Source organism: Vulpes vulpes, chromosome 15 (assembly GCF_048418805.1).
Source record: "Vulpes vulpes isolate BD-2025 chromosome 15, VulVul3, whole genome shotgun sequence".
Taxonomy (NCBI): Eukaryota; Metazoa; Chordata; class Mammalia; order Carnivora; family Canidae; genus Vulpes; species Vulpes vulpes.
Genome location: NC_132794.1, coordinates 51,626,746 through 51,647,624, shown reverse-complemented (window position 1 = coordinate 51,647,624; position 20,879 = coordinate 51,626,746). Strand labels below are relative to the sequence as shown.

The 20,879-nt window shown below is 41.5% G+C and overlaps 1 protein-coding gene across 5 annotated transcripts in view; it reads left to right on the top strand.

Annotated features, from left to right (window-relative positions):
- SLC30A4 (solute carrier family 30 member 4) overlaps positions 1–6,090 on the top strand; it is a 29,494-nt gene extending 23,404 nt beyond the window's left edge. For all 5 annotated transcript variants that reach the window (XR_011997370.1, XM_072738418.1, XM_072738417.1 and 2 more), the window contains 3 exons: positions 77–182; positions 966–1,100; positions 1,680–6,090. Coding sequence is in view for 4 of the 5 variants with exons in the window: in XM_072738418.1 (XP_072594519.1) it covers positions 77–182; positions 966–1,100; positions 1,680–1,834 (396 nt within the window). In the remaining variant the exon portion in view is untranslated. The remainder of the gene's footprint in view (positions 1–76; positions 183–965; positions 1,101–1,679) is intronic.
- The last annotated feature ends 14,789 nt before the right edge of the window (positions 6,091–20,879 follow it).

Genomic DNA, 20,879 nt, shown 5'->3' with positions numbered 1-20,879 from the left:
GTATGGCTAGCTTTGCTTTACGGTGTTTTATGTCGGTCTGTATTTAATCACACAATTTTGACCTCTCATCTTTCAGCCAGAATATAAGATTGCTGATCCCATTTGTACATATGTATTTTCATTACTTGTGGCTTTTACAACATTTCGCATCATATGGGACACAATAGTTATAATACTAGAAGGTAAGATCTCACTAATATCCCCTTTGTGAGTTTATTACCTCCTAAATCAGATAGGGGGTGGGGGGACACCCTAGGATAAGAGTCCATGTCTTTTCCTTTCTCTTTACTGATGCTTATTAGGCTATATAGTAACACTACCTTATGTGTATATAACATATAAGAATTGATGTACTCTCCCCTCTGTTACCCATTTGATCCTTATAATAGCCAAGAAAAGTAGGTAAGGTGGACATTATCCCCATTTACCAACAAACTGAAATTGAGTTACAGAGGGGTAACATAACTTGCTTACTCAAGGTAATGCTGCTAATAAACTGTGGTGTTAGATCAAAAATAAAACTCTTTTGATTTTTAATACATTTATGGTTAGTGGTTTATTAATTCCTTAATTCCCATTTAACCTGCTACTTTGTTGTATTTTCAACATCCCTACTTACTGATATTATGTATAAGTATGTAAGTTGTCAACAATACGTTCATCATCATTGGATGTTCCTTTTTCTTTCTTTCTGTTATGTCTGTCGTAGCTTATTAAGTGAAATATTCAAGTTTGATATTTCTTTTTAGCGAAAGCGAACATTTTAAAAATTAGTTATTAACCTCTTATACATATCTTTATGTGTGCATGGTTTATCTTAAAGTTATAGATATTTTTGAGTGTCCATTTAAACTGAATTTGGTAAAGCCATTTGGTTTCTTTGGGGAAAAAATGTTCCATCAGAAATGTATAACTTTCTTCCCCAAAATAAACTTTACTCATAAATATATATTCTGAACTAATAGGTGTACCAAGCCATTTGAATGTAGACTATATCAAAGAAGCCTTGATGAAAATAGAAGATGTATATTCCGTGGAAGATTTAAATATCTGGTCTCTCACTTCAGGAAAACCTACTGCCATAGTACACATACAGCTAAGTATGTTGCTGACAATAAATGCTGGGGTTGGTGGACTTTATCTGTGGAATTAAACATATGTGCTTATAATTAAGTAGGAAGACTTGTCTGCTGGAAAGATTTACCTTAAGGGAGGGATCAGGCTTTTCAAAAGGTGAGTTGCAGATCAATAATAATAGCAGAGCAATAATTTTCGATCTCTGAGATGAGACATTACAAATTGATTTTTGCCTTCAGATTAAGGCATGAAGTATATTTACCGTGCTTTTTCTAGATAAGAAAAGCTAGATCTGTTTTTACTTCCTAAAGTCATTTCACAGATTGATGTTTCTTATTTATCAAAATATTAAAAAGTACAAAAGCCAAAAGACTTGTAATTGATGTCTAGTATTCTTTCTCTACCTGAGAGTGGACTGGAGGATTTTGAATAATGAGAAAGCCATCCTGGCTTTGGAAACTGGCATACTTCTCTAACAGTGGCTTCAGGACAGGAGAAATCAAACTAATAAAAATAGGTTCACTGTATACTAAGTTTGTTATTTCCCTGTATCATTGTAACTATGTACAATGAATAGTAATGATATTTTCTTGACATTGCAGTTCCTGGAAGTTCATCTAAATGGGAGGAAGTACAGTCCAAAGCAAAGCATTTATTATTGAACACATTTGGCATGTATAAATGTACTATTCAGCTTCAAAGTTACAGGCAAGAAGTGGACAGAACTTGTGCACATTGTCAGAGTTCCAGTCCTTAATTTTATACATCTTGGGGACTACTGCCTATTGATCCTGCAGTCACAGACCTGAGAGCAATAACCGCGCACACCTGAATGAGAAAATGGAATCCCTGACAGCTGTGTCCATATCAAGCACCAGTCTTTCAAAACAATCACTTCAGCCTGACAGTACTAGTTTCTGCTTAATAGTAAAAATGAGACTTCACCATGATTTTCAGATGAAGATGTTTCCAAAACACTACAGAATGAGATGTGACTCTACAGATACCTCAAAGAAGACAATCCGAGACCATACTTCATTCATTATGACAGAGTACGTGTCTTAAAGGAAGCATCAAGAATTCAGTATTTGCATTTAAAAATTCTTTTTAAAGACCATTTTTTATCAAGCCAGTGCTGGAAAACTGAATTTTTTTATTATGTAATCTTGACATCCAGCTTCTGGAATTTGACACCCAGCTCTCTTTTTACAGAAATTATTTCTCAACAGATTTCAGAGAGTACTAGAAATTATCCAGAGAGTGGAATAAGCATGTATTCCCCCTGTTTCAGAAATGTCTTATTTCACAAATAATGTTTTTGTTATAGTTATACTTTATAAACAGTTTTTTTCAGATGTTACAGGGTTTTGCATCTCAAAGTTAACATTTTTTGGTTATTTGTAACCTTAATCAGAACCAAATCTTTATGTATTGTGGTCCCTGTCATTAGGAATACTTAGGAAATATTTTCAGTACTATCCTGAAAGGCAGAAGTTCATCTTAAACTCAAGTTATGATATGATAATATAAAACAATATAGGAGTAAGGATGGAGTGTGGAATGTCAGATTTTAAGTCTTCCTGAAATCACTTTTATTGTTCATGGAATTATCTTTACTTAAGAATAGGAGGAGACTGCAAAATGTAAACAGTGATCCTCTGCCCTTTTAAGAACTAAAAGTTTGCTTGGTACCTTGCTTCAGGCCTCCTGCCCAGTTAGTCTGTTTGTGCCCTTTCAGGGTAAAACTCTGGAGGACTGAGGTTCAGTTTGTAATGCCCATCTTTCCACGTGTAGATTAACCACATTCCTCCAGAGAGATTTTCTCTTTGATGATAAGGGTTAGGGATTCTCCATGGACTCCAGAAACCCTAAGATACAATCTTGAGGTTTTCCGATAATACCATAGCAGAAATGCCCAAAGAGATGGGGAAAAGACATTACTCGGGGCGGGGGCGGGGAATGTCAAGGGTTTTTGACCTAGTGTTTGTGTTTTTTAAAGCAGGGGAATAGGGATAGTCATCCCTATAGATGACTGAATAGGACATTCAGTCTGTGGTGTAGGGAGGCTAAACATGAAACTTTCCAAACTGAATGTAACCTAATTGGTAACAGTTGTGTTAAAGAGGCAGCTGTGAATACTCATGTTCCATTTTGCCACTGTTGGTTTTGAGATTATCTTTATGCACTTTAGGAGTCCATTTTCACAGGGACAGTTTCTTAACCAAGAATGGATATGGTTCTTGGGATCCTCAGAAAATCAGAGCAAAGTACAGTGTACCAGACAGACAAGTTGTGAATTGAAAGCCTACATAAACATGCAGATGATTTATAATATCAAAAAAGGGTGGAAAACAGATTTTCTTTCTACCAAGTACCTCACTATAAGTAAACTGAAGAGAAAACCTGATTTTACCTGAATTTATATGAAAGGCAAATAGGAATAAATGAGAAGCATTTCAGTGGACATCTGGGCATTTATGGATTTTGGAATTCCCTGCAAGAAAAAGGAAGAGAGTATGCATTATATGCGAATGGTTTTCCATATTTGCAGCTGTTTCCCATGTCCCCTGAGCTTATTTCTTGTAAACTTTCCTATATCTTAGATTAAGTATATATTAATTTTCATATTGACCTGTTCCTTGAAAAGTTACTTGATAAAACAGTCTAAAATCCATTTGAGGAAAGAAAAGGAGCCTTTTGTAAAATGCCGAATCACTGAAAACTTCTATAAATCCTAATGACCACGTTCTATTTAAAGTGAAGTACATATGAAGTCTCCTGCCTTTGTCTTTTGTAGCAAGGATTACAGATTGTGTACTTACTGGGTCTGTGAGACAGAATTGATAGATGTCACTTTTTGTAACTTGACAAGACCCAGGAAGAAGGATGTGAATTTAGCAGATAAGACCAGGGACTGGTCTGCCTCTGATAAGGAGCCTTGGGTGTGTCCCTCACCTGCTGAGCTGCAACCCTGAGTTACAGCCCTCAGCCAGCCCTCACAAGGGAGAGTTGTCCACTGACCTATGACAAGCCGTGGTAACTATGGATGAACACCTAGCATGGTTACTTTTGCACTGGGAGGACAGATCACAGTATAAAAACTGGGCAGTTCTTCAGTGTGGTGTAATTTAATTAATATTTGCAAAAAATCAGAGTTACTTATGTACATAAAACGTGTTTCACAGCTCTGGCTAGAGGCAGCATATTGATTTATTTTAGGGAAAACCCTATTTTTCATTAATAACTACGCTGCCTTAGAAATCTAATGTGAGAAATACAGTGGAATAAGGCATCTTTATGGCATCAGAGGGCTATGAAATGCAAAACCACAAGCAAGCAGAATTCCCACACACTTTCCATTAGTTGTGCCTTGTGTGATGCAAGCCCAGATTTTTGCAGCTTGCAGCTCTCATCAGTATTGTTTGTCAATCACAGGATCTCTTATTTTACCTTTCTCTTTTCAAATTTTGGTACTTTATTTCCATTTTCTAAAACTATCCTGCTCTTAAATGTCTCAGTGTTCTGGTTCTGTCTCTTGAACCCAAGTGTCCTCACTGACACTGTTTGTCTTTAGTAGAACTTTCCCAGAATAGGCACAGGCGAGATTAGATACATGAGCTTCCCTTTCATTTTAATGTGAGAAAAACGATCTCTCAGAAAAACAAAGCACCACTTGTAAAATGTATTTCTAGGGGTAAGGAAGAACCTTTTGTTTGTTTGTTTGTTTGTTTTTGTTTTGTTTTGTTTTTAACAGCTGCTTGTTTCTGATCCAAATTTCTTTGCACATTGAGCTTTACAGAGTAAGTGTGATAGGAATGGCCTACACTATACAACCATGACTGAAGATCATTTCTAAGACTGGGTTGTGTTTCTCCAGCAACCACTCTTCTGAAACAAGCACAATTACCTAAATTTGTCTTTCTTCCTTTATTTTTCTTTCCTTCTTTCAAGTGTGGGGCTTAAACTTAAGACCCTGAGGTCAAGACCTGAGACACCCAGGCATCCCTAAATTTATTTTCTCTCTATGAATTTATATAAATTGGTTCACCATAATGAATAGTGTGCCCTTACCGAATTTGAACTCCTTTGGAATAAGGTTTTAGGTAATTTTGCTGTTGACTCCACCTTACATCTAGTACATTTAAAGCTACAGTATGTGTTAATAGATATAAAATTAGTTCATTTGGCTCAGTTTGTCTTTAAACCACACTTGGCTTATGAGCCAGTTGGGTATTAGTCACAAATGAATAATGACTCCTTGCTATGCTGTGTTGAGGGGAGGTGAGTCTGATTTCCAAATGATTAAGTTTTATTTCTAACTATAGATATGTCATGTGAGTCTTGCCAGACAGGGTATCCAATTTATTTTACAGCTCACCAATCAGGGATATTTTTTGTGATGTTGGTAGGTACCTGCAAATTAGAAGAAATTGTCATGGGAGTTCGTCAGTATTGAATTGTGTATGTGCATTCAGGCCATCCCGTCACTGATTTCTCGCTTACAAAGGGTTTATGCTGTTCTTATCATATTGTGAGGACCAATGAACATTTTCTGATTTTTGGTAAGACTGGAAAACATTTACGGAGACTTCCCCAATTAAATCTGTGCCAGTATCAATTTATAATAATGTAATTAAGTATATTCTGAAGTAATTGCAACACAAAATTGAAATGGCCAGTAGTATGTCAGCTTTGCACCTGGAAGATACTGTATATTTGGAAAGCTTTTGCTTATCTAAAAAAAATAATGTTATTAAGTAAGCCATATCACAGTTTAAGAAATTGTATATAATTTTCCATTTGCCCTTTCAGAAACCAGGTATTTTGCATATGATTGATTTTAGGAAGATTTTGAAGCTGGGGTTTGCCCTTATAATTTAAGATCAAAGTATAACATATGTATATGTACTGTATTTGCAATTTTCAAATTGTAATTTCCTATACATTTATTAAATAAAGTATTGTTTTGCTGTGTGGTTTATTAAAAAATGAAAATCTACAATCCCCCTTAAATCTCTGAGTTTTTTATTAAATAATAGCAGTAGGCCTTAAAACATCATAATAATCTCAAAAAGCATTCAAAGTAGATTGTAACCTAACTAGTTATATCAACTCAGATGGTAACACCCTCTGAGATGTTTAAGAAATAAACGTGAAAAAAAACCATCCAGATAAGGAAAAAAAAAAAATTAAAAGAATCTAACTTTCTCTGTCACTTTCAATATCCCTGCAGCCCCAGGCCAGGAACAGTGGCAGAAAGGCAAGAGCAAGGCTTCTGCTAAAGATTGGTGAGGGCCTTCGTGAGGTCTGAGTGTCACGACAGGGTGACCCTCCAGTAGTGTAGACAAGGGGTCTCACACTGTGCCTCAAGAGCCAGTTCTGTCCTGCATCCTGTTTTATATGGCCCAAGGAGCTGAAAATGGTTTTTATATTTCTTATGGCTACAAAAAAAAAAAATCAGAAGAAAATGATGTGAAAATGATGTTGAACTTTACATTTCAGAGTAAAAATGTTCCTCACACACAGCCATGCTCACGTGATCGTGTATTGTCCGTGACTGCTCCAATGCTGCAGTGGAAGAGTTGAGGACTTGGGACGAATATGAAATATTTACTGTCTGACCATTTATAAGAAAAGTTTGCCCACCCCTGGCATACACTATTGTATTATTTTAAGGCTATAATAGCATATTATGGGTGCAGCAGACTTCTAGATCCTGCTTGGAAGCTTCTGAGACTGGCCAATCTGAAGGCCATCTGAGCCATCAAAGGTTCTTTACCTCTCCTTATCTTTTTTCTTTTCTATATCCTCCTTGGAGTTTGGGGCAGAAAGAGGAAAAGAATAGCAAGATTTCAAACATTATGTGCCATATGTCCTAATGTTTACTAGCAAAGCAGTTTTCTACTCCAGGATCATTTAAGAATACTTTCAGAAGGGGTGCCTGGGTGGCTCAGTTAAGTGTCCAACTCTTGATTTCAGGTTGTGATTTCAAGGTTGTGAAATCGAGCCCCTGCATTGGGCTTCATGCTCAGCAGGGAGTTTGCTTGAGATTCTCTCCCTTTCCTTCTGTCCCCACCCTGCATGTGTGCTCTGTAAAAAATAATTCGATCCTTAAAAAATACTTTTCAATATAAAGGTTTATTTACTTGATTTTTAAATTTTCACTTAATTTATGACAAAAAAGGGAAATTAAAATGTATATTAAGTACTTTGTGTAGTTTGTGCCACCTGGTATCTCACAAGTGAAAAATAACATTTTATCTGCTAAATAAGATGAAAATCGGTTATTGGGCTGGCTGGCAGGCTGGCTTGTTTGTTTATTTATTTGAAAGATTTATTTATTCATGAGAGGCAGAGGGAGGAGAAGCCTGATGTGGGACTCTAACCTAGGACTCTGAGATCACACCCTGAGCCAAAGGCAGATGCTCAACCATCGAGCCACCCAGGTGTCCCAAGGGCTTTTAAAATATGTTCTTTAAAGTTTTCGAGTCACCCAGGGAGAGAGACATCTATTTTTGAAAATAGTAATGGAATCTAGTTTTAGGTAAGTTATACTAGATAGGTGTTACATATTATTTACTTAGCTAGATCTATCTAAAATGTGTGAGTTTTTATTTTTTTTTTTTGGTCCATGTCAGATGCTAAAATGAATTCTAAGTTGGGGTAACAGCATTACAAACTGTTATTTATGCCAAATTTTCAGTTTTATTTAATATATTAGTAAAATATTTCTTGGTTATAATTCAATTCCAACTATGATCTATTATAATTCCTGTAAGCTATGAATAGCTTAAGTAGGAAGTATGAAGCCTTCTGACTAAATATCATCTCTACATAAATCATGTGTTTAAGATTAGGAGGTTTAAAAATCCATCCTCAGTGAAATATCACCAAAGATCTCATCATTTTCAAGCAATGTTCTGGTTTAAGGCTCTCGTGTGACTTACAGAACAGTGAACTATGAAGTTTGGCCTATGGGAATTACCCAATAAACATGAAGAGGATACTGTGTAATTTACCAAATAGCTTCCATGTCTCCTTTCCTGAACTTTTCAAAAATTCATTCTGGTTTGACTTTCAAATTCCTTTTTTTTTTTTTTTTTAATTTTATTTATTCATAAGAGACACATACAGAGGCAGAGACACAGGCAGGGACAGAAGCAGGCTCCATGCAGGAAGCCTGATGCGGGACTTGATCCTGGGACTGCAGGATCATGTCCTGGGCCAAAGGCAGACACTCAACCACTGAGCCATCCAAGCGTTCCAACTTTCAAATTCCTATTGTCTGTGTTTTACTTGCCAGTTTCTGCATATTAGTTTGTGGGGTTTTTTGGGTTTGGGGTTTTCTTTGTTTTAGCACTTCTGTTCCCTTTAACAAAATGCCATGGAAAAAGTGTGTGAGGGTTAGTTTTTCTACAAAATATATTGAGCTATTTCTTGGTAAGAAAGTAGGATTTTTTTTTTTTTAATGAAAATTTTCAGAGACCCCATGAATGTAAGGCCAACCCTGGAGCAAGACAGATCACCTCTGTTCCCTTGATTTTCTTAGGATTGCAGATCTGACCCCACCCCCACCCTCCTCCATTATCTTTCCTTCCTTCCAGAGGAATCCAGCTGACAGCAGGATATATGCCTCAGACAGTGGATTTCTGGCCTGGCATGAAGAAATGGGGTGAAGATGAGAGTTTCCTGGACTTCTATTCATTAAAACATAAAACCTGTGAAGGCTACAGGCAAATCCTAGTTCCAACAGGCTCTTTTTTATTTTATTTTTATTTTTATTTATTTATTCATGAGAGACACAGAGGGACAGAGACATAGGCAGAGAGAGAAGCAGGTTCGTGCATGGAGCCTGATGTGGGACACGATCCTGGGACTCCAGGATCACACCCTGAGCCAAAGACAGACTCAACCACTGAGCCACACAGGCATCCCCCAACAGGCTCTTAATCACTTTACAGTCTGGCTGGAGTTCAGCATTATCTGAATACAATCCCATTCCATCCTGTCTTTGCTTTTTTGTGTAAAGTCCAGCATATTTTTTAAAGCTCTAAGACAAAATATTACATAATTTACAGTGTTTTAGCCATTTATATATATATATATAAATATATAAAATATAAATATATTTGGTTTGAGAAACATTCTCATGATACCAGTAACTGAAACTGGGATATCTCAAAAAGTTGATTTAATTGGTTGGAATTTTTTTACAAGGTATATTGAGACTACTTCCAGATGCCATTCATTTTATAATCTTATAATTGATCTTTGAAGATCACCTCCCTCCCACTGAACATATTATAGATTATAACACAAAATTCCTATGTATTTTAAAAATTAAATAGGAAATGTAACAATATTATATTTTTGGAGAGCATCTTGGGTCATATCCTCACTCCTCCAAACAGGTCAAACTCCCATTAGGGATGGCTTGAGAAACTGTGGCCTGCCTGTAGGATAAAATCCATCCTCTTGGTAATGACATACAAAATCCTTCTAATTTGGTGACTGCTCACTTCTCCACCGACAGTTCCATCCTGTCCACAACTACTCCCTACCTCTCATGTGTCAGCCATACCAAATCACAGCCAACTTTTGGTTTAACGGGGGAAATATTTGCTAACATTTTTTTGAGATTTTACTGCATTTCAGACACCGTACTGTGCACTCTAATAGTTAATTCTCATGATGGTATTTTGATGAATATTATAATCTTCATTTTACAAATGAAGAAATGGAGACCAGAAATTAAGTGCCTTGCCAATGTCACATAGGTAGAGGCATAATGCAGGATTGGAAGGTCATAACTCTTAAATAGTTATAATTAGTAAACAAGTAATACAAAAGGGATCCAGTGTAGAATAATGTAGTCAAAATCACAACCAAGTTTTAGATAATAGATGTATAAAAGTAATGGAAGTATAATAGTTCAGGAACACTCAACTTTCTAGCATTTAGATGTGTGATTGGTAAAAAAGTAGCCAGAAGTTTATTTCATAATTGAGTTCTAGTTTTCTAAGGTACTAGAATGGTACTAAATGAGGTCACTAGCCTTTCCTCTCTTCATTCCTCAGCCCTCATTCCCATGACTGGGAAGGGTTGGGACCCAAGCCACAGGGGGCTTTCCTGTGGGTTTCCTCTATAGCCTGCCACTGCTTTGCCCCCAAGACAGTGCACTTCTGCACCTGGGGGAGGGGCTGTTTCATGTTACAGTCAACATACATTAGGACCCACTGGTCACAGCAATCCCCCAAATCTTCAGTCAACGCTTATATTGCTTGGGGAGAGGGAAGGGTCGCTAAATCAAGGAGAAGGGGTTGTACCCACCACTGGACCATCACCAAGACAGGATTGAAATGAAGAAACAGTTCAGAAGTTCTACATCGAGAATGTGAACCCATGACACAAGCCTCCAGTAATTCACAGAAATTTCCAGGAAGTCAGTGAACTTCCCACAAGCCATGGAATTATGGGTTGAAGCTGATCTCATCTTGGTTGGGAGTGGGTAAGATCTAGTAGATATCCGGGTTAGTTAGTAGGTAGCTCCAACCCAAATAGATGCTTTCCCTGTGAGCTCACACAGAGGTATGGACTCAGAGCAGGCTGTTCAGATTTCCATCCTGGCCGCCCCCTTCCTAACAGTGAGATTTGGGATCATTTATTGAACTTTTCTGTGCCTCAGTGTCTCCATCTGCAAAGCAGTAATATTAACTGTCCCTACCTCATGTGAATTTATAAGGATTAAATGAGCTACAGAGTAAAAGTGCTGAGAACACATTATTATTACATGTTAATCTCTTTACAAATGCACTGCCTATCATTTTTTTTACTTCACTGGGCAGTGCTAGTCTTGCAGGTCTCAGAATAAGGCCAACTTTCTTAGTCTCTGCTCCTTTGCCCCTTCTTTATCTGGAAGATCATTTCCCCAACTTCTTTATCTTACAAAACCCAACTCATCCTTAAAGACTCTCCTCAGACATCATCTCCTTCAGAAAGCCTTCCTTGCCCTCCCTATGTGGATTAGGAGCCCCTCCGCTGTGCCTGTCTTCCCTGTTTGGTCACTGTGAGAGCCACCACTGGGCTAGCCCCTAGGGAGGGACCTAGGTCTTCCCTTTGAATTTCCAGTGTTGGAGACACAGGAGGCCTGTGAGAATGTTGGAAAGTATAATATCCATTTTTGCATGGAAATTTTTTTTATTTTATTTATTTATTCATGAGAAACACACACACACACACACACACACACACACACACACACACACACACAGAGGCAGAGACACAGGCAGAGGGAGAAGCAGGCTCCATGCAGGGAGCCCAACGTGGGACTCCATCCCAGGGTCTCCAGGATCATACCCCGGGCTGAAGGCGGCACTAAACCACTGAGCCACCCAGGCTGCCCCTGCATGGGAATTTTTTAAGGAGCCCTAAGATACCCCCATTGTCGATGCTGTAATCTCTTTCCCATAATGTAACTGAAACCCTAGCATAAAACTGTACCTCTGAAAAAATGTTCCAGATTGGCCATCTCCCAATAATAAAGAATTGGGTTTTGGGAGCCAATTTGTTTTTTTTCTTTAGGAGCCTGATGCGGAGCTCAATCCCAGGACCCCAGGGTCATGACCTGAGCTGAAGGCAGATGCTTAACTGACTGAGCCACCCAGGTGCCCCCAAAGAAGTGGGTTTTTTATACTTAAACGATATATATAATTATAGTACAGCTATTCAAGAATTTCTGGTTATTTTCTATCTCTAAGATTACAACGGAAATTAGCTGCTTTTCTGAAACACCCCAATTACACAATTAACTGCAACTAAATTGGTGTTAACAGCCAGTACTTATTATCACTTACAGAATCTGTGTATTCTGTGGTAGCCAGGACTAGTTCCTGTCAATCCCAGGCTTGCCGATGACAGCTCATTTGTTTTGCAAAGACACTTAACGTTTAGAAGATGAACAGCTACTATTTTCAGCTTGAAATTGGGGGACAGCTCACACTACTTTGAAAGTATTGATGGGGTTTATGTCAATCTTTATTGTCACTATTAAAACATTTAACTGAGTTATACACAAGTACAGTAAGAGGCAAAATAACAGATTCTCGTCTCAGCTTTGCTGGGGTGTCTCATTGGACAAGTTATTCTGTTTTGCTGGCCCTCAGTCTGGCTGTCTGAATAATAGTATTACTGATAATAATAATAATAATAATAATAATACACTGATTGAATGCTTCACACTGTACATGCCAGGCACTGTTCTAAAAGCTTTTTAGGTATTCGGGAATCTTACCAAACAACCCTATGAGTTATTATTGCCCTGGTTTTACAGATGAGGAAACTGAGACGAGGAGAGTTTAAGAAACTGGCCGAAGGTCAGTTAGCAAGCGGCAGAGCTGGGATTCAAATCCAGACGGGTTGGCCCCAGCATCCATGCTCTTAGCCCTTCGGGATCCTCTAATGCTGAATTTCGTTTTGCTCTCGGCTGCTCTGGGCCACAGCAAGAACCTGGCTGCGTGTGCAGCTGCGGGTGGGGGAGTGTGAAGAGGAGCGGGGAAGGAATGTGCCTGCTTCAACAATTGTGCAACCGGATGGACAGGTTACCTTAACTCTGACCTCATCTCTCCCAGAACTGCCTGAGGCTTACTAGCATTTTTTTTTTTTAATAAGTGAAGACCCTGAGGGGCTGTGCAATTCCTGCCTCCTCTCTTGTGTACTTTGTCGGTGAGCCGGTGAGCCGTCGAGGAGAGGTGGCATAGTGTGATGGCAAGGGCGAGTTTGGGTCCAGCCTGTGGGGCTCAAATTCAGCTCCATGAACTTAATCTCTGGGTGACCTTAGCAAGCATCTAGACCTCCCAGCTATAGGAGGTAACATCCTGGATTTCCCAGGTCTGCTTGGGAGTGAACTATGGTGATGTCCATAAAACGTCTAGCACAGTGCTTGCTGTTCAATAAATTGTCCTCTCCTCCTGCTCCATGACTGAGAAATCCTGAGTATCTTGACTAGACACATCTACTTAGTATAATGCAGGTAGACACTGACACCAGGGATTCTTCTAAGGATGGAAACAAACTGTTATCTGAGATTTCAGGTCAGATCATCTTGACCATCAGCCTCTTCTCACCGGGGTGGAAGTGACCCTGAGTTTATATCCAGGTTCCATCAGTATGAACTTAGGTAAATTACTTGACCTCTTTGGGCTCTGTTTTTTCATTGTTAAAGTCAGAGGTCATAATGTCACCTGGTCTTGGGATTGTTTTGAGGACTACGTGAGGTGATGCCCACAGAGCACCTGGCACGTGCTGGGTGCTCACTGAACGGTGGCTGCAGCTGCCAATGTTCCCATTTTGTTTTCCTGAGCCTCCCTGGCCTCACTAGAAGCCTTCCTGACATCCTACAAACAACCTCAAAGTCATAACTTCAATACACAATTGCGATGCAGGATCTGAGTCACTCATAACCACCCCAGCACAGATCATGCCATCAGTTCAAGGAGGACATCTTACTGGGCTGGCACTTCCTCCCACCAAGATCCTGGGCTTAGGGCTGCTTCTGGGCAAGGCATCCAAGGCAGAAACCGTGAGTCATGAGCAGAAGGACCTAAAAATTCTTAAGAAGATTCTCAGTTCAATACACCCACACTCACTAAACCAGGACCTAAAATAGGTTTTCTCTAGAGGGAAACATAAGTCGAGATGTGTCTCTATCATGTCACAGCGACAGAATGAAGGCTCAGATTATAGGGAGTTCCCGGGAGCTGAATCACTGCCTGTAATGCCCCCTACCGTGTCCCTAGGACAGGCTCAATGAATCCTAGCACAGCCAATGTCTCCCAGTACCTGAAACCTCAAATTCACAGACTACCCCCTTATCCTCCAAACACACCATCATCCCTGTACTTGGTTCTTATTTTCACAGGCTACATCAGTAGGAGAGGGAGAGGCTTCATCCTGCACCCTCCTGTGGCCATCCCTGCAGCCTATATAGACTTGAACTACTCTATAGTCACACTGAGTTCTTCCTCTCATTCCTCGGTGGACTCAATACACCCATAACCCAACCACCCAAGATGCATGTGGACCCTGTCCTTAAGATAGTGTAAGCACTTAAGAAACTTAAGTCCACATGCATGTTGCCCCATCCCATCCTTAGCGTCTAACACAACGAGTGGCACAGAGTGGGTCTCAACAGATCTTCACTGAATGAATGATAAGTGAATAAATTCTGACATTAGAGGAGGAGTGAAAGTCTCTCCCTGGTACAGAATCACTAGAGTAATAAATACCCTCTAGAACTGTGCTGCCCAATGTGGTAGTCACTAGCTATATGTGGCCATTTAAATTTTAATTGTTATTAATTAAAACTAAATAACGCCATAAAGTTACACCTACCATATGCTCCAGCCATTCCATTCCTAGATATATACCTAAGAAAAATGAAAGCATATGTCCACACAAAGACTCGCCTAATGATGTTCGTAGCAACTTTATTTGCATTGGCTAAAAACTAGAGAAAAGAAGCAAATGTTCATCCACAGATGAATGGATAAAAAAAAATTGTAGTGTATCCATACAACAGACTACTACTGAGTGATAAAAAGGAATGAACTATTGATACACACAACAGACATGAATCGCTGAATAACTATGCTGAGCAAGTAGACAAAAAAATAAATATTGTATAATTCCACTTATATAAAATTCAAACTATTTGTACAGACTGGAAGCAGCAGGTCCACGGTTGCTTGGGGACGGGGAGGAGCAGTGGAGGGTGAGGGGGAAGGCTTACAAAGGTGCATGCGGAGACCCTGGGCTGAGAAAGATGCTCACTGTCGGGATCACCGGATCACCGTCGGGACTGTGGTGATCATTTCACAGGTATGGGGGTCATACACATACCAAATATTATTTTTTTTAAGATTTTATTTACTTATTCATGAGACACACAGAGAGAGAGACAGAGACACAGGCAGAGGGAGAAGCAGGCTCCCTGTGGGGAGCCCAGTGTGGGACTCGATCCCAGACATCGGGATTACGACCTGAGTCAAAGGCAGACGCTCAACTGCTGAGCCACCCAGGCATCCCCATACCAAATATTATTAAGCTGTGCTTTTTAAATATGTGCTGGATATTGTTTGTTAACTATATCTCAACTAAAATTGAGTGTTAAAAAAATTCAATAAAATTAAAAATCCAGGGGTACCTGGGTGGCTCAGTGGGTTAAGAGTCTGCATCAGGCTCCCTGCTCAGCGGGGAGCCTAGCCCTCCCTCTCCCTCTGCCCCTACCCCCACCCATGTGCGCTCTCTCTCTCTCTCTCTCTCCCAAATAAACAACAAAAAAAACCCTCTAAAAAAATCAGTTCCTAAGTCACTTTCACCACATTTCAAGCACTCAATAGCCTATGTGGCTCGTTGCTACCACACTGGATGGCAAAGACGGAGAACATTTCAGTCATCACACAAAGTAGCAGATTGGTAAGGGCCCCAGAAGCCACCTGCGCAACCCGCCCCCGGAGCATAAATCTGCAAAATTCCTGGAGGCCCCTGTGGCCTCCCTGTTCCCAGGGCTCACCCCACAGCCCACTGCGCTGGGCCCCTGGGCAGGCTCACCAAGCTCTCCGCCCCGCCCTCTGTGCTCCACTAGCCCCTGGGCCCTCAACCCTCCCCCATCCCCTCCCGGTCATGCCTTCACCCTCAGTAAGTATCTCAAATCTCTCCCTTGCAGAACTGCAAATTAAACCTCCCTTGATCCTGGCCCTGCCCCTGGCTACTGCCCCACTTCCTCCCTCCCTCCCTCCCTCCCTCCCTCCCTCCCTCCCTCCCTCCCTCCCGAGCAAGGTCAGGCCAGCTGGTGGCCTGTCTGACTCTGCTTCTCCTCCTTCTCACCTTCCTTTCCTAGGCTGGATTTTACTGCCTCCTCTTGACCAAATCTCTCCCCTGAGGTCACCAGTGCTCTTCCAAGTAATGGCACCACTGGACCTATTTTGGCCTTTTCCATTACTAGGTTCCAAACTTCCTCTATTTTCAATTCATAAACCATCATATGGTTCAAAAATTAAAGCCATATAGACAGCTACATGGCAAACATCTCAACTCTTCTGGCTCTCACCATTCTCGCTGTCCATCCCCTAATAAGTAATCACCTACATTAGCTGTTTGGGTGTCTTCTTCCAGAACTTACCGCCCCGCCTTCAACGACCCCTCCCCCCTCCCACCCCCTCCCCCTTCCCACCCCACACCCAGCTCTCAGTGCATCCAGGAACTGCCCTCTCTGATCTTTCCGGCCCCCAAGAGTGCTCCCTCAGGCTTTTGTTTAGCTGACTTCTCTCTGCATCTGCAAGGGTGTTTCTTAAGGCTTTATTTTTTCTAGAGGAGCTTTAGGTTCCCAGCAAAACTGAGTGGAAGATACAGATTTCCCATAGACCTCCCCTCAACACACACACAACCGGTATCAACACTCCCTGTCACGGTGGTTACAATTTCTTACAATTGGTGAGCCTGCACTGACACTTTATTATCACCCAAAGTCCAGAGTTTACACCAGGCTTCATTCTTTACATTGTACCTTCTCTGGGTGTGGACTAATTTATAGTGTTATGTATCCACCATTATTGCACCATATAGAGTAGTGTCACTGCCACAGAAATCCCCTCTGCTCACCTATTCATCAAGCCCTCCTCCCTAGTCCTCCTCAACCACTAGGTTATTGTCTCCGTAGTTTAGCCTTTTCCAGAATGTCACACAGTTGGAGTCCTGCAGTGCTTAAACTTTTCAGATTGCCTTCCTTCGTTGAGTAAGGTGTATTTAAGCTTCCTTCAGGTCTTTTCATGGCTTGATAGCTCTTTTCTTTTTAGCACTGAAAACATTCCGTTGTCTTGAGGCACCACAGTTTATTTACCCATTCACCTTTTGAAGGACTGTTGTTAAAACCTACTGTTGGGAAGCCTTGAGGAAAGGTGTACTTTGGGGGCGTTTCTGGGTTGCTCTAAGTTGCTCTGGAGGACAGTCTGGCAAAGTTTATGAAACAAGACATTCAAGTAGCTGTGCCCTTTGACCAAATTATTCCACTTGTGGACATTTTCCCTGCACAAAGAATTCAAAAGAGAAAAAGCCAAAACAAAATGTTTGCCTAAGGCCAGATTTCTCAGGGGGAAAGGACAGGAGTGGGGCTGGGGGGCAGACCCCCTAGAGGGTAGAATCTGAATTGCCTTGAGATTGTTTTTACAGTCAACACCTACTTCTGTCCTTTTCCTGAGTTTCTGGTGTCTCACATTCTTGCCTAGGCTCTCCTGATTAGGCATTCCACCCTATACTTCCATTTAACATTTTTTAACTTTATAACTGAAGTGTTAAATATTTTTTTAAGTGCTCAAATCAAAGATAAATTATCACAAAGTGAACATACTCCTATAACCACGCGGGTGAAGAAACCTAACATCACCAGCCCGGAAGGCCTTCTCATACTGGGTCCCCATCCCTGCTTCCATCCCCCATGCCTGAGATCTCCGGTATCCTGACAGCTAACGTAAGCTGTTTTGCGCCTTATACAATTATTATCATATAGCATGCATTATTTTATGCCTAACTTCCTTCAGAAGTTAAGTTTATGCCCAGTTTTTTGTTTGCTTCGTCTGTTGTTAGGAATTACATTGCATTGATATATTACAACTTATTTATCCAGCTGATTTTTCATGGACACTTGGTGTTTCCAGTTCTTGGCTACTATCAATAATGCTGTTATAAACAATCCCATATGCCTCTTAGTGTACATGTGCACACATCCGTGTTGGGTGTATACCAAGAAGTCTATGTTCTAGAGTATGTCTGTGTTCAGCTTTTTTTTTTTTTTTTTTTAAATTTTATTTATTTGACAGAGAGAGAGAGAGAGAGCACATGCAGGGGGTAATGTCAGGCAGAGGGAGAAGCAGGCTCCCCGCTGAGCAGGGAGCTGGATGTGGGGGCTCAACCTCAGGAACCCGGGGATCAAGACCTGAGACAAAGGCAGATGCTTCACTCACTGACTGCACCACTCAGGCACCCCTATATTCAACTTTTAAAAAATAACGTCGAACAACTTTTCACAGTTGTGTCACTTTGCACTTTCTCCAGCAGTGTGTGAGAGTACCTGTTGCCCCATATTTTTGCCAATTTGGTATTGTTAGTCGTTCAGTTTTAGCCATTCTGGAGGGTACGTGGTGGTAGTTCGGGTGTTCTATTTGCATTTCCCTGATGCAAACGGAGGTGAAATTTCTCCCCCTAGTGGGTAAAATCTGAATTACTTAGGAGATTTTTTTTTTTCCCCTCGGTATTCGGTATTTTCTCCACCTCTTTCCTCCCCTCAGTAAGAAGTTGACCATCTTTCTTAAATTCATTGTCCACTGGAAGTCCTCTTTTATGGACTGTCCCCTTAAAAGTCTCTCTTTTTTTAAAAAGATTTTATTTGTTCATTCATGAGAGACACAGAGAGAGAGAGGCAGAGACACAGGCAGAGGGAGAAGCAGGCTCCGGGGAGCCCGATGTGGGACTCGATCCCCAGACTCCAGGATCACGCCCTGGGCGGAAGGCAGATGCTCGACTGCTGAGCCACCCAGGCGCCCTTAAAAGTCTCTTGCTCATTTTTCTATTGTATTCTTTAGGTTAATTTTTAGGAGTTCTTCATAGAGTCTGACCCAGATCCTTTGTTAGTTACACCTGTTGTTGCACGCATCTTTTCCACCTTTAACTCTCAAATCACCTTATTTTCACCGGCACAGGAGGCTCAATGCAAGTTCAATTTTGTTATACTCAGAAGTGACCAGTAGATGGCGCCCTAGCCTCACATCTGAGCCTTCCACTGAATGCCTGAATTTCAGCTAAACCTCCCAAGATATTTTATAAATAAGCAACGTTAAAGAAAAATCAAACTTTAAGCCCTTATGCAGCTACATGGAATACAGATAGGACTTCTTCTTTTTTCTAAGACTTTTATAACATTTATGCATAAGAGACACACAGAGAGGCAGAGACACAGGCAGAGGGAGAAGCAGGCTCCATGCAGGGTCGTGGGACTCATTCTGGGGCTCCAGGATCATGCCCTGGGCGAAGGCAGGGTTAGCAGGCGCTAAACCGCTGAGCCATCCAGGGATCCCAAGACTGGGCTTCTTAAAGGGAACAACACATTAATCCTTTTTTGCTCAGAATAAAAGAATAAAAAGTTCTTTACCACAAGGCAGAAAAGCAGGGGTGAGGCTGTCCTCAGGCAAGTAGGCACCAAACAGAATCTGGGAAATATCCTCAGAAACTGTTTCACTCTTTTTTGTAAGATGATGATGATGATTTTATTTGTTTGTTTGTTTGTTTGTTTGTTTGTTTGAGAGAGAGAACACAGAGGGAGAGGGAGAAGCAGACTCCCCACTGAGCAGGGAGCCCAATGTGGGGCTGAATCCCAGGACCCTGAGATCATGACCTGAGCCAAAGGCATGCCTCATAGAAGGCAGGTGCCCCCTAGCACAGGGTCTGCGAGGACAGCAGAACTAGGGTTGGAGAAGGGGTGAGATATTTTTCTACATCCCCTTCCTTATTCCTTTTTTTTTTTTTTTCATTAGTTACATTTTGTGATTGCTGAAAACTGACATGGTGTGAAACCAGCCCACCCACTGTGATGGAAACGGTGTTTGTAGAGTGAACATGCTTGAAATGTGATGAGTGGCCTGTCTTCTCTGCATCTCAGGTGGATGCTCCCCTTGAGCTGCCCCACACATGGTCTTGGAGGGACCTTCCATCTTGCTTCTCTTCCCCAATCCCCTTCCCCAATGAATGAATAAGTGAGTGAATGAATGAATGAGTGAGTGAATGACAAGGTCCTAGCCTTCCTGAGCTTAGAAAGCTGAGCATCTAAATCCCACACTCAAAGGAGGATCCCAAGGAGGATGCAGAAGCCCTACAAGTAAGTAGAGACAGCTCCTTGGAGAGGGAGCTAGGAGGGAGCCCGATGAGACAGGCTGCCTTGTGAGGGGCTGTGACCACGGACAAGGGGAAGCCACCTTTAGCTGAGGGAGAGACATCAACCAGGGACTGAGGCATATTTGGGATGTGGTGGAAGGGGACCTCTTTCCTTCAGCCTCCACAACGGTCATGGGCGGGAGGGAACACAGGAGCATCAAGCCAGAGATACAACTCTGGGGTCATACAACTCTGACTCATTTCCTGGGGTCACCAAGACAGTTTTCACTGCTATGTGTCACCACCTCTGCTGTCACCAAGACCTAGTGCAAAGACGGACACATTTAGAACATGCCCAATGAACTCTTCGGTGCTTTTCTTTCTTCCTGTGCAGAAGGGGGTCCAGGCTGAGTTGGCAGCCCTGAGGCTCTCTTCTGTCCCACGTCCGTTCAGACCCAGCACTACCCGCCTGGCATTGCAGCCTCTGAGAAATAAACGAAAAGAGGCTCTAGTCTCTTTTGGTTTCTTCATTGCTCAGAAAGCAGGCTTTGCCCCATCATCTACAATGTGGAAGTTCCAACCGCCGCAAGATTTCACACCTTCAAGGACAAAGGGCATTGCGCCACTCAAACTCCCTGGTTCTGGGCTGCTAGGGTAGGTGTCTAGAGACTGGGCTCTGGGTAAGGCCCAGGGCCCAGGGGTCCAGTACCAGGAGAGCCCATGTCTGCGGGTAGAGGGGTGCCCAGGGCCAGGCTCTGCTGCCTCTAGGCCTTACTATAAACAGGGATGCTGAGGCTCGCTGCCCATCCCCTGCCACCCAGACCAACGGTGTCCAGGGCCGGGGCAGGGAGGCAATGCCAGAGGAGATCCACATTGGTGGAAAT